The 20643-nt window shown below is 38.1% G+C and overlaps 1 protein-coding gene across 6 annotated transcripts in view; it reads left to right on the top strand.

Annotated features, from left to right (window-relative positions):
* LOC144753804 (uncharacterized) overlaps positions 1-20643 on the top strand; it is a 2685544-nt gene that overhangs the window by 1980672 nt on the left and 684229 nt on the right. Inside the window, exon 15 of one of the 6 annotated variants that reach the window (XM_078641376.1) lies at positions 15496-15552. The exons of the other annotated variants lie outside the window; for them this stretch is intronic. Coding sequence (XP_078497502.1) covers positions 15496-15506 — 11 coding nt within the window. The 3' untranslated portion in view covers positions 15507-15552. Of the gene's footprint in view, positions 1-15495; positions 15553-20643 lie in introns of those variants that run through there. 6 annotated transcript variants of the gene reach the window in all.

The following is a 20643-nucleotide window of genomic DNA, read 5'->3' on the forward strand; positions in this document are numbered from 1 at the left end:
GGATGTTTGGTAGTTTATTTGCATGTGTGAGTATGTGTGTGAGTAACTCTATGGATGAGTGTCAGTGTGTACCAGGATGTATAGGTGTATGAGTACATATGATGAGTGAGTACATGTATGAGTGACTATATAGAACTGTTGGTGAATGAGTGGATGTGTATGTAGATGTTGGAATTACTGAATAGGTTGTTGTAACTGGTATTGGTATCTCCATTTTTTTGAACATTTTGTTTCTATTTTTGAATGTGTATATCAAAGGTTATATTAGGGTGAGAGGAGGTCTGCCACTCTTTCACAAGGATGATGTCATCAGTGATGTCATTTGAGATGTCATCAGTGATGTCATGAGTGATGTCACTGACCATGTCATGAGTGATGTAATATGTGACATCATCAGCAGTGCATTGCGGGCGCGCGAGTTATATTTAGCTGAACTAACTATAACGGGGGATTTCAATGGTTTTGTATGAGTGTAATGTCCAGCTAACTATAACATGTGTGAAACCTATGGTTTTTCCAGTGAACTTTTAAGGTTTTTTAAATGCTAGTTCCTAACTATAACATGTGTGAAACCTATCGTTTTTTCAGTGAATTTCAAAGGTTTTGTAAATGATCATTTTTAAATGTATTAATTATTATATTTCTTTCTTTTTATACTAATTTCTTACATTTTTATTATAAATAATTATATTTATTTTATTTTTTAAATTATATTTCATATTCTTAATGTAAAATAATAACAAAACTAAATTCATTTTTTTTTATTAATTACATTTTATTTCAATATATTAAAATTAAATTCTATATAATTCATTTTTTTTTTTGGTAACCGCACCGTACGCGTACAGTGATCGCACCATACTTTTTTACGGTAAATCGTCCTCTGCGCATACCCGCGCACACGTTACGGATACGCTTTGACGTTGCGCATCGCATCAACGCTTTCGCGTGACATCATGTATGGCGCCCCGTACCCGTACGGCGCCCCGTACCCGTACGGCGCAAATGTTTCTAATTGTTCAAAAACATATATTTATGTATTTAATGTACATATTAAGGGAAGACATTATCTGGAATAATGATGAAAATAGTTTTTTTTAACTTTTAATAAGCGTATATTACTTTTAAAATCAAGTACGCAAATCACAGAGGTACGTCGCACATACTCGTAGCGTAAGAGGACCGTAAGCGCACCGTAAGCTTACGCAAAGCCATGTGACTTAAAAAGAAGAGATTTGATTGGTTCATAACACTTCCTATTCCAACTGTTGAAATCATTCTACTTTGACTTTCTAAGAAGAAGCATCTCTTCTCTGAAGCCTGTCAAATTAGAAGGAACACAAACATGACAACACCTATGGACTCGTCTTCCAGCCATTCTTCTGATGGAGAATTCATTGCATAAGCACCTCAGAGGAAGAAAAAAGAGGCAATTATATGGAAGTTTTTTACTTTCTCTGAAGGGGAAAAAAAGGTTAATGCTCCACTTGTGACCAATAAAATTTGGCAAACAACACTTTCCAGAGGCAATCCTGCAAAAAAATACTCATTTGGCACGGCGAGTATGGTGCGGCACGTGAAGAACTTGCACCCCAACAAATTTTGCAAGAGCTGCGACACGGAGGTTGCAAGAGGACCCACCTGCTGCTGTAGCAAGTACATCAAGTGCACCACCACCACCTGTGGGAGCAGTCCACGCCCACAGATCGAACCTGATTTTGGTGAACTTAAAGTTCTTTGCATTTATTGTGATTAACTTTTATGTTACGGGGAACAGTCTATCGACCTGATAAAAGGGAGGAAGCGGGAGCATCCCTGTCTTCGTCATTAATTTTTTTTTCCACATTCCATTTTGTTCCTGTTGGACACTTTTTAGGGATCCAATTCCATTTTTTTGGTTTAAAAAATACATTAAAAAAATAAATAAAAAGAATTGTGGAAAAAATAAAAAAAAAATAGAAAACTAAAGACACAAAAAAACAGTTCTTTTTAGAACTACCTTCACTGGTCAAAGTAAGAACTATATTTCTATGTTAGTGTGTAAAGGTTTGTCAGAATGAATGTGTAGTTCATAAATGAATGAATGAATACATTACTAGTGTATGGTGAATGTGAAAGTGCTGAACTATAAGGAACTGCTACAGCATAAATCTATAAGGTGTTTACCTAGAGTATACTGTAGTACCTCCGAGGCACTTGAATGTAACATATCCATATAAATATGTTACAAGTCTATGCTTCAATTTGCACTGCTGGTGAAACTGCCTGGGTGAATTTGTATGTGTTATGAGCGGATTTACAAGCCCCTTGAGCCGCTTTTACACATCTGTTCCATCACTTTTGTGATGCAGCGGTGGTGCAAAAGATGTGCCGTGGTGTGTGGTATTTACAATGTGATGCATATGGAAGGTGCATCACATTGTAAAGCCCTGCGCCAGAAGGAGGCTTTTCTGCGCAGGGGGGGGTGGGGGTGTTCTGGTGCAGGAACGCCTCCTAAAAGTGACTGAGTGAAATCTATAAGATTTAATTCAGTCACTTTTAGGCTTATGCTGCGTCAAAACCCTGCATCTGCTTGAAACAGGTGTAAGGATTGACACAGCATTGTAAGCTTAGGGCCCCAAGGGCATTGCTGGAGCTGCGTTGTGCTTGCAACGCAAGTCAAGCAATGCGCCACCTTCACAACACAAATACATCACATATCTGTGCCGTTTTTGCCCCATAATACACCACATTGTAAATACGGTGCATCCATGGGGGTGATGTCACAGTGCACAATAACTGGCAATTCTCTGGGGATGTACCACTCATTGTACATCTGCTGATTACTGTTTGCATGTAGTGAATGGATTACTACACACTGATCAATGAGTCACTACAAAACTATAACTGGAATGACAGAGTGTTTGGTGGAAGTGTAAAGACTGGGGAATTGAACATATAAAAGGTAAATGTGCAGGTGCACAGAACAGTGCAAGCATAGTCTATAGGAGTTTGAAGCAGTCCATTCCCTAAGTCCCACTTTGCACCATGACTACTAGGGTACTGGCTGAATGATTACAATTCTGCAAGGAGAGTGTGTGGCTGAATTTATAGCAGCTTTACTTTTACAATGGTATAGATAAGTACATACTGCTGTATGGTTCACTACAATACTGAAACAGTAGTGTGAGAGTGTTTGCTGAAAGTGTAATGATACAGACTGGGCAATTGAAGGTATAAAAGGCAAGTTTGCTGGTGTATAGAACAGTGAATGCATAGTCTATAGGGATTTGAAGCAGTCCATGCGCTAAGGCCTACTTTGGTGCATGACTACTTGGAAACCGACTGAATGCTTACACTTCTACAAAGAGATTGTCTAGCTGAATATATACCACCTTCACTTTTAGAACAGTGCGTACATAAGAACATACTGATGTATAACTCACTACAATACTAAAATAGCAGTAGCAAAATGTTTGGAGGAAGTGTCAGGATACAGACTGGCCAATTTAAACTTTAAAAGCCAAGTTTGCAGATGTTTAGAAAAGTGCATTTATTATCTATAGGTCTTTGAAGCAGGCCATATTTTGCAGTTCTCAGAATATATTGAATTTCACTAGAAATAGTGAGTTCACTAGTACTCATCACATAACAGCGGGCAAAAAAGAGACAATCAATAAGATTATCTTAAAAAAAACATTCAACATTCTCAATAACAATCTAAAAAATAGAAATAAAACATATGTTAAATGTTTTTTTTCTAACAGCAATTTCTTACGTAACTATGAGATATGTCAAACAATTCTAAAATAACAAAACACTATCATTAATTTTCATACACTGCAAATATATGCTGACAAAATATACAACAAATAGTCCTTAATGGTTTTACATACTTTTCCTCATGGCCAAATAGTATATCTAAATTTCTTAGCTTCAAAGTTCTTCAATACTAATCCTCAGCATTCGTCTCTCACCTTTCTGATCCAAAACCAGTGACATAATTTGCAACATCCCCCAGGGCTCATCCCTCAACTTGACACTATTCAACATTTACATAGCACCCTCACACAAGTGGCCCACCATCACAACCTGAACATTATCTGCTAAGACAATGACACCCAACTCATCTTCTCCCTCAGCAAGGAGCCACATACCACTGAAAGTCGTCACCAACTGTATAAGGATTAACTCTCTAAATCTCAACTCGGACAAACACCTACAACGACTACAACAAGTCCAAAACACTTCCGCCCAACTGAATATCAATGTCTCCTGCCGCGTCCACATCACCCACCACCTGAGAGATCTACACTGGCTTCATGTCAACAAGACGATAACCTTCAAGCTCCTCACCCTCACTTACAAAGTACGCTACAACACCAGACCAACCTACCTTAACAGCAGTAATCCTGAAAGGCCAAATTTTGTTCCTAAAGGTTTGGCTTTAGAAATATTAGGTAAGAATTTGGTAACTCTTTAGGCAAAAGTTGTTTAACAACCAATTGACTATCATTACAATGTATCCAACCGTTCAGACATTTTAAATAAATAGTGTAATGTCCAGATGTTGTAGAAGGTCCATCATGAAAAATAATTGCAACAGCTACAATAGTTCTTTCTGATATTGATACTTGAGTAGCTACAAAATGTTTAATTAAAGTTTCCAATTTTCTCCCATCAGCTCTACAACGTTGCAGCATTAAAATTACATACTGTCCATATCTTTGTATAAATATTGTTGATGACATTTCTGATTTACATTGGCTACACTCCATGTTTTGACTTGCTCCTCTAACTAGATTGTTAAAAGACACTGATTCACAGTCAGGTAAAGTCAAATATATGAATCTTTCCGTGTCTACGTTAGTGCTACATGTAAACAAACAATTTTCATAGTCATGTTGCCATTTATAAGAAAGGCCAAAAAGGTTTTCAATATCTATACCTTCATCTACCAATACAAGCATAAACATTAAAAATTCCTGACAATCTTGCTGAATATTCTGTGTAAATTGAGTAGAACCAGAACATATGTCCAAAACATTTCGAATATCAGAAACACTTTGTATTTTACTTTTATCACTACTACATTTCTCAAAAACAGAATACAACAACGAACAGAATCTTTCTTCCCGATTTTCAACAATTTGCTGTTGCAAACTTTCAAGAAAAAAAACAACATTAACAACTACATTAGCATAGCAGTTGACACAGAACTATTTTCAAACTGATAACCAACATTCTCTTCAACACTGTCCTTTTTCTTTTTGCTTGCAATCACAACTTCATCTTGTTTTTTTTCTTTCTCTACAGTTTCACTACAGATATTCTCAAATCTTCTTTTTCTACCTACCACTCGCTTTTCAAATACTGGATATTGACCTAGATTGGGCGCATATTCTCTTCTTAACCTCTTATACTCTTTCACGCAATTTGCATCTGCACTAACCTTTGTCTCATCAAAATCAATTAAGTACAATCCAGATAAAGTTCTCACTCGAGACAAAGCAACATATGCCATACCCTCTTTAAACACGGTACTTCCAATATTCACTAAAGCACTATCTACACTTAAACCTTGAGATTTATGAATGGTCACCGCATACGCCAAAGAAATAGGAACTTTTTTTCTGCGTACATACAAATCTTTTACAAGCAAAAACCGAGCTGAACAACGACTAAATTGTTGTACTTCTACAATTTCATCAAATTTGATTTTCAAAAATTCAATACCATCTCTAATTACATAATTAACAAAATCAACAATTTTACCCATTGCTCCATTTACTAAACCTTTTTCCACATTCAAATTACATCGTAAAATTACCCTACAGTTTACACATGCATATAAATTCTTTTCTAAAGCAGCAGTTTTAACTTTCGATTTCTCTAAAGAATCCAATTTCCTCTTCAACTTTTCAGTCAAAATAATAGTGATTCCTTCATGTTCTATTTTATCAATAGCTTCCAATTTTATAATTTCTTCATTTTCCAACTTTAAAATGTCTTCATTGAATATAGAACATTCACGCACTGTTGGCATTAAGCAGATTACAGATTTGTTTTCTGCAATTCTCATACATAAGTTCTCAGGATCAATATTTTAATTTCGAAACAAATTGAAAAGTAATCGTCTCTGTAAAGCTTCTTTGCCATGTTTAGTCACTTTTCCAATTCTTATATTTTGAAGAATAGTTCCATAATCAGCATCATTTGCCTGTCGCATATTTGTAATAAGTTACTTATACTCAAAATATGACCAAATCTTAACATTGCCAATGCTCCCCAAAGACTTTCTGGTATCTTCATGCGACAGTGTTTTAAACACTGGTTGTCCTTTTACAGGAGTAAGTTGTAGTAGATCTCCAAAAACGATGACGTGTTTTCCTCCAAATAATACGTCACACTCTGTTTTAAGAATTTGCTGCATTCTTAAATGCACAAAGGCAAGCCTTAAGTTTGATACCATGCTTACCTCATCAATAATGAGAAGTTTAATTTTCTTCAAGACTCTTGAAACTTCACGAGAAGCTTCTCCAGATAGCTTGTGGTATTCCAATTTGTTTTCATGCTCTACTGGTAACATTAATAAGCAATGTAATGTGATTCCTTTAATAATGTGTGCTGCCAATCCAGTTGGAGCAGTGACAACACAAGACAAATGAGACTCAGTTGTTTTCTGAAGAAAAGTTGTGATTACTTTAATGAAAAAACGTTTCCCTATTCCAGCTTGTCCACTCATGTACATTTGGATAGGTTAAAATGATAAGCAAGAGCACTGTTTCTTCGCATGAAGAAATCCATGATCAATCTGTTCTCTCACTTGCTCATATATTTGTTTCTGCTCAACATTTAATTGTTCTTCCAAGTTTCCTAAGTTTGTTACATCTTCTTGAGCTTGATACATTGCTATTTCCATCTCTTCCATAGCAGTTGCTGCTTCATTTTGAACAATTGGTTCTCCAAGTGGATCCTGAATCAACGGAGCAGAAGTTTGAGTGTCTTGAGAACTGTCTCTAGCAATCTCAGCTGCAATTGTAGCTTCTTGCTCAATTTCGTCGTTCAACATTTTCACATAATTAGCAAAAACAGGACATTCTATAGTATCTTTACTTGCGTTGAATGCATCTTCATAGCTCTCAAAATCTCCAAGTAATTCCAATTCTGAACGCCACGGCTTGAAAAGCTGCAAAAGAGCTAAATAGTAAAATTCCCTTTTGTCAGGAGTTTCACAACTCAGTTTACGGTGATTAATCAAATGTCCTTTTCTTTGTTTCACCAAACATCCTTCCGAACCAATCACACCATATATACCATTATTGATGTTTTCGGTAACATTCCGTTTAAAAATATAGTTTTGCAGCACTTCATAGAGACACATGTTCTTAAGATGATGACTTCTATTTGGATAATATGTATCCAACATATTTGTTTTCATAATATCTGTACTGTATGGCTCTTTTTCAGCTAAATATTCAATTTCTTGTACAGATTTAAGTACTTGATTTCGTGTTGCAGCAAGACCTAGACTCACCCAAATGATTCTTCTAGATTTGGAGTATAGACTTGCAGATGATAAGCGATCTGAACATTCATACGCTCCAGTTTCTCGATGAGATAACATCTTCAAACTTTAACTATATAATTTCTTACTTAGACTCTTCTCGTGGGAAATCTCTTCCCACATTTCCTTCAATTCTGTCTTTTCTGATTTGGTTATGTAGGATGGAATTGTCCGCAACGTATTGAATATCCATGTTAGCATTACACATGGACAAAATGACTGGGTCGTAGTCATTTATGTATTTTGACTCTTCATTTCTTCTTAAGTTGTAGGTATTTCTTGTGATAGTATGTCACAAAGATGACATAAAACTGTTCACTATTCCTTTCGATATTACAGGACGTGGAAATCCAAAACGACATTTGGTGTAGAACTTGTCCTTAGATTTGTACTTTCGACTACAGTATTTCCCACAACGATGGCTTTGGAATCGTAAGACTTGTTGTCTTAAGTCCTTATCTAGTGTACTTTTGGGTATATCACATGCATCATATTCTTCAATAAAAGACAACGCAGTATCATCTGAGTCTGATTCAAATTTGGGAGCATCTTTGATCCATATTAGGATATGTGTGTGAGGAGCACCTCTCGCTTGATACTCCTTTCTCCAAAAGAAATCCAGAACCTCTCCAAGAGGAGGATTTTTTTATTGGTGATAAAAGACATCATAGCTTCAAATCTATGATTGAAATACCTGCATACATTAACTGGATCCAAAGAGCACAATTCTCCAGGTGTCGTGTATTCAATATTTGTTATATTTGGATTTGCCTCTCGAAGAAAGTGAAGTAAATTATCCCAAGCATATTCAGCATAGCTTAGAGTAAGGTACCATGTAGGAGTTTCTAAGTTCCTTAGCATATATTTAAGTTCTCCATGACGACGGTACCAGTACTCACTAGTACCACGCTGACATGCCATGAGATTAATTTGCTGAGATTCCAAAACATTATCTTTCTGCAGTACTTTATCCATACATTCTTTTGCCGAAACATTTTGCAGATGTACACCTGTTTTCAATATATGGTTTACTGCATAAAAAAGTCCAGACAAATCACTCTCAAACAAAAGATGAAACAAATACGGAATACATTGTCGAAATCTTGGATTTTCTGCATACAATCTTGATGTCCAGTATTCAGATGCACGAATCTGCACAGGTCGGTCATCATATCGTCCTCCTTTCCCTGTTGGAAACACCAGAGGGAAACAAAAAGCTTCCAAGCTTTTTTCCCATACACTAATGGAACTTCTCTTTGCTTCTTTCATTTGGAATAACTCTATAGTATTCCCCATCACTTCTTTAGAATGAAGTGGATGAACACTGTAATGTTCGTAGATTTCTTCACTTCTGGACACATCCACTTTTTCAATTTGTCCAGATGACGAGTCACTATCTTCTTCTACAGTTATTTCTTCTTCTCTCACATACACATTTTTATAATATTGATTTTTTTTCACCAGATACAACGTTGCCTTTTTCACTTTCCTAACATCCACTAATTCTTGCCAGATTTTCTTACTCTTAGTAGGAACACCATTAACAAGAATAACTAAAGGTTCATCTTCTACATTTTCTACACCAATTGCTTCAATATTTTTCTTAAAATCTAGAGACAAATATACAACTCTTCCCTATAATCCTCTCTGTAAATCTGAAGGAGGCAATTTTCCTGTATTAGGCTCCATACCTGAAAAGGATGCACACATTGAATAAGAATAGACTCATAGGTATTTAAATCCATCAGTTCAGAAGGAATATTTACCAACTCAAAATTATTATGCACAGCTCTAGCAGGCATTTTGTTCTCATCTAATTTGTTATAATATAATAATATTTACAAATACGCTGATCAGAACTCAAATCAAAACAATTCTCTACGAACAAGTAGGTTGCAAAATCCTTCCACTCATTATTATTTTCCTTTTCGCTTTTTAAATACAAATCAACAGTCCTGGTCTGATTTTAATAATGAGTTCGCAACAACAGATACAAGAATAATTTGTCCTTTCACCTGAAATCACCTTAAACTTTGTAATTTCTTGCTCACAATTTTCTACACTACAATGTTGTACAATGTTGTACATTCTCTTCCACATTTCCTTCTATTAATGTCTCAGTTTCTGCACTGTCTTCCTGAGGACCAAAGTAACTAACCTGAATTTCATCACAAACATTCATTACATCTGATACAGATCCACGAAAAAGAGCACTGTTCAACTTTTTTAACATTAGTGCTGGCTTTTTGCATAATACAATCTTCTGACTAATTTCCTCATTTGAGTATGATGAACTGCTAACATCCTGAAATGGTGAAATACACTTTGACATACTTTTTTAGAAAGACAAGCCAGAGAATGACCTTGCAAACCATTATTTTCTCTCACTCTGCAAGGGTCTAGTCCTTGCAACATCTTAATCTTTTGTTTAACACTTTTCTTAGTATAGTTACGTAAGAAATTGCGTAAAAAAACCAATAGATTCTTGCCGTACACTACAAATACTTCTGCAATTCCAAGTGTACACTGGAGCTTTAGGACGTCTCCCTAAAACTTCATCAGCTAACACCTCTTCTGCATTTCTAGAAACAATTTTCTCTTTCTCAATAGGACAACCATTTCTAACCTCATAAGCATGACCACTAGTGTCAACTGCATGCAACAAATCATTACTCTGAAGATGACTCTCTTCATTAAAAAAAGGCTCAGTACTTGAACTATGTTTCCATTCGCCCAAAAAACCTCAGAAAAATTACTTCTGTTAATTACTCTTCTCCACTTACTTTTGGCCTTCATTAAATGGATTGGCTTATTTAGTGATCGAATTCTATTGATTACTAAAACAAACAATTTTTTTTTCAATTACAAATATTTCTCAACTAGATTTTCTATACTTTTCTTCTTCTTATGAAATGCTGTTTTTTATATTTCGTCACTTCCCCAATTAAATTCTACACAACTCTATTATAAAACATTTTTTTCCTAATTTCCTTAAATTGTTTTTTCCTCCTTTTACTATACACTGTATTTTCACAAGATGATTTTCCATGGTTGTTCTCTTGTTGTTGTTTTTAGTTGCAGATGCACTAATAGTATTTTTTACTTTGTGTACACTACCCCCCCCCCGTGTGCCACCCCCCTTTGGCCTTCACTCTGGGGGTCCACAGGGGGCCCCCAGAGTGAACACTGCATGCCTTTCAAAGGCATTGAAAGAAGCCCATAGTAATATGGCGGGCGGTGTCTAACAGACACCACCTCCATGTTACTCGTTTTCCGCCCCGGCCGCAAGGCGACCGGGGCGGAAAACAGGCGGGCGGTGTTTTTCACCGCCGCCTTCCCCTCAGCAATATGGTGGGGGGGATTCGGGCTTGCGATGTCGGACGGTTTGCCTCCGCCAGGCCAGCGGTGGCCACCGCCAGCCTGGCGGAGGCAAACCGCCCGACATCGTAATGGACCCCTTAGTGTTTAATAATTTCCTAAGAAAAGTCTTCGTTCTCTTACCAGGACTTTTTTCTTTTTGTTATTACATTGTTCGTCAGGTAAATCTTGTGGATGACTTCTCTTTAAATAAACAGCTTTCTTTCGTTGTTTCCTCTTTTCAGTTTTTGTAGGCATGATGCATTTTTTTCAGTGTTGATAAATAGGATCTATTATAAAAAATATATATAACATTACAAAAATAAATATATGAAATATACTAATATATTACTTATAAGAAAAGAGGGGGATTATGAGGACAAAGGTGGGATTATGAAAATAGAAGGAGTTACAACAAGAGAAGGAGGAGTATGAGACAAGGGAAAATATGAGGAGAAAGGGGAGTATAAGCAGACACTGCAGTATAAGGGGATAAAGAGAGTATGAACAGACTGGAAAGAATAAAGAGGTAAGGGAGAGTATGAGGAGAAAGGTGGGAGTATAAGGAGAGAAGGGAGAGTTTAAGAAGAAAGAGAGAGAGTGGGAGGAGAGAGGGGGGCAGTATAAGAAGAGAGAGAAGGACTATAAAGAGAAAAGAAGGAATATGTAGAAAGAGGTGCAAGTATATGGACAAAAAAGGAATATAAGGAAAGAGGGGTGTGTATAAGGAGAGAGAGGAGAGTACGAGAAGAGAGCTGGGAGAATGTGAGGAAAAGTGGAGCATAAGGAGAAAAGGGGTGTACAAGAACAGAGGATACAGTATGAGGAGAAAGGAAGGAGTATAAACAGATGGGGGATTATGAAGAGTAAAAGGGGTATGAGGAAAGAGGGAGAAGTATGACAAGAGAAACAAAAATAAAGAGAGAGGTCAGGATGAAAACACGGGGAGTATGAGGAAAGTGCTGCAGAGTGTATGCAGGGAGTCAAGGAGGAGTAAGGGAAGAGAGCAGGCAGTATGAATAGAAAGGGGAAGTATAAAGAGAGAGGAGAGAAAATGAAAAGTGAAAAGGAATATGAAGAGAGACAGGAGAATATGAACACAGAGTGAAGGAGTATAGTACAAAAAGGAATATAAGAAAAAAGCAGTAGTATGAGGAGACAGGGAGAAGTAAGAGGAGAGAGAGAGAGAGAGGAGAATATGAAAACAGGGGGAATACAAGGACAGGAGGGGAATGAGGAGAGGAATGTGACAATAAGAAAAGAGGGGAATATCAGGAGAGAGTGGGGAGTATAAAAAAGAGAGGAGAAGTGTGAGCAGAGAGAGGGGAGTATAAGAAGAGAAAGAAAAGTATGAGAAAAGAATAGGGAGTATGTGCAAAGAAGAGTGAGAATAAGAAGAAAGGGAGAATATAAGGAGAGAAGAGTATAATTGAGGAAAGAGGAAGGAATATAAAGAGAGAGACAAAAATGTGGAGAAAAGACAAATATAAGGGAAGACTGAGTGTATAAGGAAAGAGGGAGTACTATGAGGAGACAGTAAGAACTATGAGGACAGGGTGAATATAAAGACAGGAGAGAATATGCAGAGTAGGGGAAGTATGCAAAAAGAGGGGCAAGTATGAAGAGAAAAGAGAAGTATAAGAAGAGAGAAGAATATAAGAAAAAGGAGGTAGTATGATGAGAGAGGAAGGACTAAGAGGAGAGAGGAGGGAGTATGACAAGAGAGTTTAGAAAATATGGAAAAAGGGGCGAATATAATTCCCTAATGTACACAGATGCACAGTGTGATATTAGACAGAGACAAAAGGAGAAAGAGGAGAGAACAGGGAGTATGAAGAGAAAGATGAAGTATGAAGAGAGAAGGAAGAAAATGAGGAGACAGGAAGAATATGAAGAGAGGCAGGGAAATATAAACACAAAAAAGGCAGTATGAGCACAGAGGAGAATATAAGAAAAAAGGAGTAGTGCCTGGAGAGAAGAAGGAGTAAGAGGAGAGAGGAGGGAGTATGACAAGAGAGGGTAGAAAATATGGAAAAAGGGGTGAATATAATTCCTTCATGTACACAGATGCACAGTGTGATATTAGACAAAAAATATGAGACCAAGCATTTTACCAAAACACATTTACTACTGTAAATGGTTAAGTGACTGTAGACATTACATGTATATAACTACTGCATTTCAGTGAACAACTCTGACTCATTTTGAAATTACATATGCAATTTACAACATTATTTTTGCCAACATTACATCAACAAAAGTGACACAATAAAACAACAAAGACGCACAAGAGGCTTGTAAATCTGCCCCAGATTCTATGCAGAGAGAGAGAAAGGAGAAAGAGGAGAGAACAGGAAGTATGAAGAGAAAGATGAAGTATGAAGAGAGAGGGAAGAACATGAGGAGATACAAGGAATATGAGGAATGAAAGAGGAATGCAACAACAAAAAGACAAAAGGGGCTTATAAATCTGCCAAAAGTGTATGCAGCAGTGTATGTATACTGACTGCAAAATTGTAGATTTAGAACACAAGCCTAATTCTAAACAAGCAACACCATTAACTACTATACGACTGGAAAAGTGACTGCACACATTCTACATTTTTTAGTACTGCACTTTATTGCACAAAGGTGACTCACTAAACAAATCAACTTACCAAGTGATTTTATCACAATAGTTATCCAAATGCAGAGAACACATTACTCTTACTAAAAACAAAATGTACCAAACACATTCCCTTATAACTTATCAACTCACCTTTGAAATTGATTTGTAGATTAAGAAGAATGCCACTCACACAGCAGATATTCTTATACAGAATCTCTCTACTTCAGTGTTTGCTGCAGAACCAAGAAATGGCACATTTTCCCTCTCAATTTACACATATATACATGTAAATAACAAATCAAAATCCTTCACACATTAATTCAAAACCAAACACACATTTCTATTGGTTCAACATTTCAAACCTTTCCAACTGACATAACTTTCCACCCTACCCCCAACAGATTATGCAAAAGTCAACCGTCAACAAAGGTCAAAAGTTCAGCACTCTATAAAGCACTACTCCTCAACAAGTTTAGACTTTGCATAAGTACTTACTTATAAGTACCAATAAAGAGAAAAGGTCTCATTAGAACCAACCAACATATAAACACATAAACTTGATAGATATCTGTAAAATATATATTTTTTCATTGATTTTGTCTTGCTTAGGTACGCTTACGGGACGACTTACAAACTTCGCATTGTACGTCGTCTGTAAGTGCATGGTACGCGTACAGTAAATCTACTGTAAAAAAAATAGCCTCTATCACTAATTTTTTATAATCCCTGGGGACCCGATCCCCCGGGTCTCAAATGTAACATTGGGGACCGTGGGGGGAGCCCCAAGGCCCCCACGGTCCCAGCAGGCTCCCCACGTCCTTCGGGAGCCAGCATTGCTTTTCGTCAGAGAGAGCAGCTTCCATGCTGCTCTCTCTGACGAAAAGCAATCTGCTTTCCTACTTGAAAGAGAGAGCAGGTTAACCTGCTCTCTCTTTCAAATAGGAAAGCGTTTTGCTGTGGTAGGGTGGGAGCCGCGAGGCTCCCGCCCTACCATAGCAAACAGCAGTGTCCCGGGGGTAGGCACCCCGGGACACTGCAGGAGCCGGCCCTGGGAGGTGGTTGCCCTCAGGGCCATCAAAGGCTCCAGGAGGGAGGCTGCGCGGCCCCCTCCCAACATTCAAAAGCCCTGGGGGTAGTGGTCCCCGGGGTTGGGGGGTCCATCACGGACCCCCCTATTTTCTATATTAGAGCCCCGGTGAGGTGGCGGTCCCCGGGGCATGTGGGGGGCTTAAGCCCCCCCACACAGGTGTTTTTTTTTTTAAAGAAGCCCCGGGGGATGGGGTCCCCGGGGATTATAAAAATTACTGATAGAGGTTATTTTTTTATTACGGTAGATTTACCGTGCGCGTACCATGCACGTACGTATGACGTACGGTGCAAAGTCTGTAAGTAGTCCAATAAGTGTACCTAAGCAAGAACAAATAAAATATTGTGACATTGGGGATCATTGTAAAACCCCCTAAACAGCCCTAGTGGGTCAGGAAGTCCTATAGCAAATATCATACTTTTCCTGTCAATCTACACACTCAATCTACACACACATATACACATAAATAACAAATCACATGTATTCCCACATTAAATCAAAATAAAACACACTTTTCTATTGCTTGAACTTTTGAACCCTTTCCAACTGACAAAACTTTCAACCTTTCCCCCATTCCACATTCTGCCAGTTACCGTAGACACACTTCAGGGAACACCTAACTGAGCACACAGGTGAAAGGTTCATCATACATTGTTGCAAATCAAAACAGCAAGTGTGCTTGACTTGACAATATACCAGCTTATCTTATGTAACATTCTTTTCTATCAGTTTTTCTTTACCAATACAAATCAGGCTTTTAAAAAACAGAAACATGCACCCTAGTTTTCTGTGTAGAATGTTGTCAAACAACCAATCATTTCTTTTCTTTTTTCAAAACTGCATCTTATCCACCATTTTAGAAAAATCTTACTTTTCAAACTGCCATTTCATTTACAGAGACCATCTGAGTGCATCCAGACCTCTCTTCAAGGTGCTTAGAGTGTGGATTATGGGACACAGCTATATTTTCCGGAGCCAAAGGTACGCAGAACAGAAAGGAACTCACAAAGACCTAGGTCTACAAATGTAGACATTAAATGGATTGGACAGAGAAGGTTAAAGTGGCACCAATTGATGCCATTGGTAAAATCGTTTTTACATCTCCAACAGCCTGATCTTATAATTATGCACTGTGGTGGCAATGACCTAGGTATTTTTACTGGGATAGGTCTGGAAATGCTTATGAAGGACACCTTTGGAGAATTGATGACACTTTTCCCCAAAACTGCCTTTGTCTATTCTAATATATGCCAAAAGCCTGAAATGGAACTGGTCCAACCACTATTGTCCACAGATTGAGAAAGCTAGGAAACATGTGAATACATCTGTTTCTGCCTTTCTCTGAGACTATAGAATGGGGTCCATCTACCACAATAATCTGCGTTTCAATATGCATGACATCTATAGGAGAGACGGTGTACATTTTACAGATGAGGAGAACAGAGTCTTCCTCTTAAACTTTAGACTCTGCATTGGTACTTACTTGTAGGTACTAAAATCTCCCAATAAACACAAGGGCTCTTTTTAGAGCCACCCAACATCTAAGCACATACACTTCATAAATATCTGAAAAATATTTTTGTTTTTGTTGCTTAGGTACACTTACGGGATGACTTACAAACTTCACACCATACGTCGTACGTACGTGCATGGTACGCGCGTGGTAAATCTATCATAAAAAAAAATAGCCTCTCTCACAAATTTTTTATTATCCCAGGGGACCCCATCCCCCAGGGCACAAATATAACATAGGGGACTGTGGGGGGAGCCCCAAGGCCCTCACGGTCCCAGCCGGCTCCCCGCGTCCTTCAGGAGCCGGCATTGCTTTTCGTCAGAGAGAGCAGCTTGCAATTTGTTCTCTCTGACGAAAAGCAATCTGCTTTCCTACTTGAAAGAGAGAGCAGGTTAAGCTGCTCTCTCTTTCAAATAGGAAAGCGGTTTGCTGTGGTAGGGTGGGAGCCGCGAGGCTCCCGCCTTACCATAGCAAACAGCAGTGCCCCAGGGGTAGGCACCCCGGGACACTGCAGGAGCCTGCCCTGGGAGGTGGTGGTCCCCAGGGCCATCAAAGGCTCCAGGAGGGGGCCGCGCGGCCCTCTCCCAACATTCAAAAGCCCCAGGGATGGTGGTCTGTCTCGGACCCCACTATTTCCTATATTAGAGCCCCGGGGAGGTGGTTGTCACCGGGGCATGTGGGGGAGCTTGAGCCACCCACACACTTTTTTTTTTAATAAATAGAGACCCCGGGGGGGTGGCGGTCCCTGGGGCTGTGGGGAGGCGATGAGCCCCCCGCATACATATAGTTAAAGCCCCGGGGGGGTGACGATCCCCGGGGCAGGGGGGCAGGGGCCCCCCATTATGAAAAAACAATTGCCCCCAGGGGCTAATTAACAATAAAGCGGGCTTTGTTTTTTTTCTTTTTCGCCCAGTACACGTACCATACGCGTACCCGCGATAAAAAAATAATACAATTTTGGGCCTAAGGATCCATGTGGGACCCCCTGAGCAGGCCTAGGGGGTCAGGATGTTTCTACCCTGCCCCCTTCGCGTGTTTTTTGCCGTTCTTTCACTGCTTTCTCATGCCTCGGATCTACCGAGGCACAAGATGACTGCCAACACTTACTGGTTTCGAATGTCGACAGACAGTTGACAGCCAATCAGCATGCAGCTCGTAATTGTACGTTTTACAGTACGCTTACCGTACGCGTATGGCGCTTTGTCTATAGATATATCTATGATTATACTTTTGATTTTCTCAAGAACTACTGAACGGATTTACACCATTTAACAAAAATGGAAATCTGCTAACCGAACTCTACCTTTTTGGCAAATTTGGTGTAATTCCGTTCAGCCGTTTGCCCAGTACATGTACCATACGCGTACCCGCGATAAAAAAAAATACATTTTTGGGCCTAAGGATCCATGTGGGACTCCCTGAGCAGGCTTAGGGGGTCAGGATGTTTCTACCCTGCCCCCTTTGCGTGTTGTTTTGCCGTTCTTTCACTGCTTTCTTATGCCTCGGTTCTAAGCACAAGATGGCTGCCAACACTTTCTGGTTTCGAGTGTTGACAGACAGTTGACAGCCAATCAGCATGCAGCTCGTACTTGTAATTGTACGTTTTACATTATGCTTACCGTACACGGACGGCGCTTTGTCTATAGATATATCTATGATTTTACTTTTGATTTTCTCAAGAACTACTGAATGGATTTACACCATTTAACAAAAATGGAAATCTGCTAACCGAACTCTACATTTTTGGCAAATTTGGTGTAATTCCGTTCAGCCGTTCGGGCTGTAGCCATGGCTACAGGTCCCTATGTAAAATTGCATGGGGAAAACACGTTTTGAGACCCCCCTTTTTTCTCGGCCCCCGCTTCACGAATCATCCCGAAACTTTCAGGGAAGGAGCAGAGCAGGCCATTTTCTTGGAGAATTTCGCGTGTATTCGTCCACCGGCGCCAAAGGTATTCCAAATAGAATGTTGCGGATTTCCTATGGCAACTAGGTCCTAACTATAACTACCTACTGGTGACCGCCAGTAGGTAATATATATATATATATATATATATATATATATATATATATATATATATATATATATATATATATATATATATATATATATATATATTCACTGAAAAAACCATAGGTTTTACACGTTATAGTTAGGAATTAGCATTTAAAAAACTATGCAAATTAATTGAAAAAACCATAGGTTTCACACGTTATAGTTAGCTGAACATTTCTCTCATACAAAACCTTTGAAATTCCTCCATTATAGTTAGCTCTAACTATAACTTGCGCGCCCGCAATGCACTTCTGATGTTGTCACATATTACGTCGCTCATGACATAGTCAGTGACATCACTCATGACATCACTGATGACATCTCAAATGACATCCCTGATGACATCACTGAGGACATCATCCAGTTTATGTGTGTCTTTCTGAATTTATTTTTTATATATGTATTTCTAAAGGTCGATGGAAGAATAAATGGGTAAATAAGTGTCTAAATGGATATTTTTGTTTGTAAAATTGATTGTATAACTGACTTATTAAGTATATCTTAGTGAATAGGTGCACTAGCGAGTAATCTTTAAATATTTAAATATCTGTATCAGTGTCTCCCTTTGTATATAAGTGGCTGCATGGGTTGGTGAGTAGCTACATGAGTGTGTATATGGGTTTTTAGTTGGTTTTTTGAGTAACAAAATGAGTGTTTATATGTTCGGTGGGGAGTATTACTTAGCGCACAGATGCATGAATGACTGACTCACTGTTTGTATGTGTTTTGAAGACAGTATGTGTGCAGGACTGTATGGGTGGATGAGTGTGTGTATAGGTGTGTTAGTGAGTGAATAACTGTCTCAATACTATCTTTATGAGTAACTACATATGTTTTAAACTAGTATATGTGAATATTGATGTATATAAGTGAGTATATCTGAGAGCGAGCGATTCTAAGACTTCCTGTATAAATAAGTATGTGTTTCTATAAGTGATTGTTTAAGAGAGTAAGTATGTCTACGATTCTGTAGAAGTTAGTGTAGTGGTGGGTGTATAGCTGTATATGCAAGTAAATGGATATTTGATAGTTTATTTGCATGTGTGAGTATGTTTGTGAGTAACTCTATAGATGAGTGTCGGTGTATAACAGGATATATAGGTGTATGAGTACATATGATGAGTGAGTACATCTATGAGTGACTATATAGAACTTTTGGTGAATGAGTGGATGTGTATGTATATTTTGGGATTACTCAATAGGTTGTTCTAACTGGAATTGGTATCTCCATTTTTTGAAAATGTTAGTTTCTATTTTTGATCGTGTGTATCAAAGGTTATATTACAGTGAGAGGAAGTCTGCCACAAGGATGATGTCATCAGTGATGACATCAGGGATGTCATTTGAGATGTCATCAGTGATGTCATGAGTGATGTCACTGACCATGTCATGAGTGATGTAATATGTGACGTCATCAGCAGTGCATTGCGGGCACGCAAGTTATAGTTAGCTGAGCTAACTATAACGGAGGAATTTCAATGGTTTTGCATGAGAGAAATGTTCAGCTAACTATAACATGTGAAACCTATGGTTTTTTCAATGAATTTGCATAGTTTTTTAAATGCCAATTCCCAACTATAACGTGTGTGAAACCTATGGTTTTTTCAATGAATTTGCAAGGTTTTTTAAATGCTAATTCCTAACTATAACGTGTGTGAAACCTATGGTTTTTCAGTGAAAAGGTTTTGTAAATGATAAAATGTATAAATGTATTAATTATTATGTCTTTCTTTTTATACTAATTTCTTATATTTTTAATATAAATATTTATGTTTATTTTATTTTTTAGATTATATTTCATATTCTTATCATAAAATAATAACAAAACTAAATTGCTAAGTAATTTTTGGATGAATTATTGATTGACGTCGGTTGCAAGTATAAAACAGCCCAGCAATTCTCTTGGGGCCCTATGCTCACAATGCTGTATCAATCCTTACACCTGCTTCAAGCACGTGCAAGGTTTTGACACAGCACAAGCTCAAAACTCACTGAATAAAATGTTATACATTTCACTCAGTCACTTTTACGAGGCCTTGCTGCACCCCCTTCTGCACAAGAAAGCCTCTTCTGTTGCAGTGCTTTACAATGTAATACACCCTCCTGATGCATCACATTGTTAATAGCACACACCATGGCACATCTTTTGCACCACCGCTGTGTGACAAAAGTGATGCAACGGCTGTGTAAAAGAGGCACAAGGGGATTGTAAATCCGCCCCTAACACATACAAATTCACCCAGGCACTTTCACCAGCAGTGCAAATTGAAGCATACACTTGTAACATATTTATGTACATATGATACATTCAAGTGCTTCGGACATACTACAGTATACTATAGATAAACACCTTATAGATTTATGCTGTAGCAGTTCCTTATAGTTCTGCACTTTCACATTCTCCATACACTAGTAACATATTCATTCATTCATTTATGAACTACACATTCATTCTAACAAACTTTTACACACTACC

The sequence above is a fragment of the Lissotriton helveticus genome, chromosome 5_1 (genome assembly GCF_964261635.1).
Source record: "Lissotriton helveticus chromosome 5_1, aLisHel1.1, whole genome shotgun sequence".
NCBI lineage: Eukaryota > Metazoa > Chordata > Amphibia > Caudata > Salamandridae > Lissotriton > Lissotriton helveticus.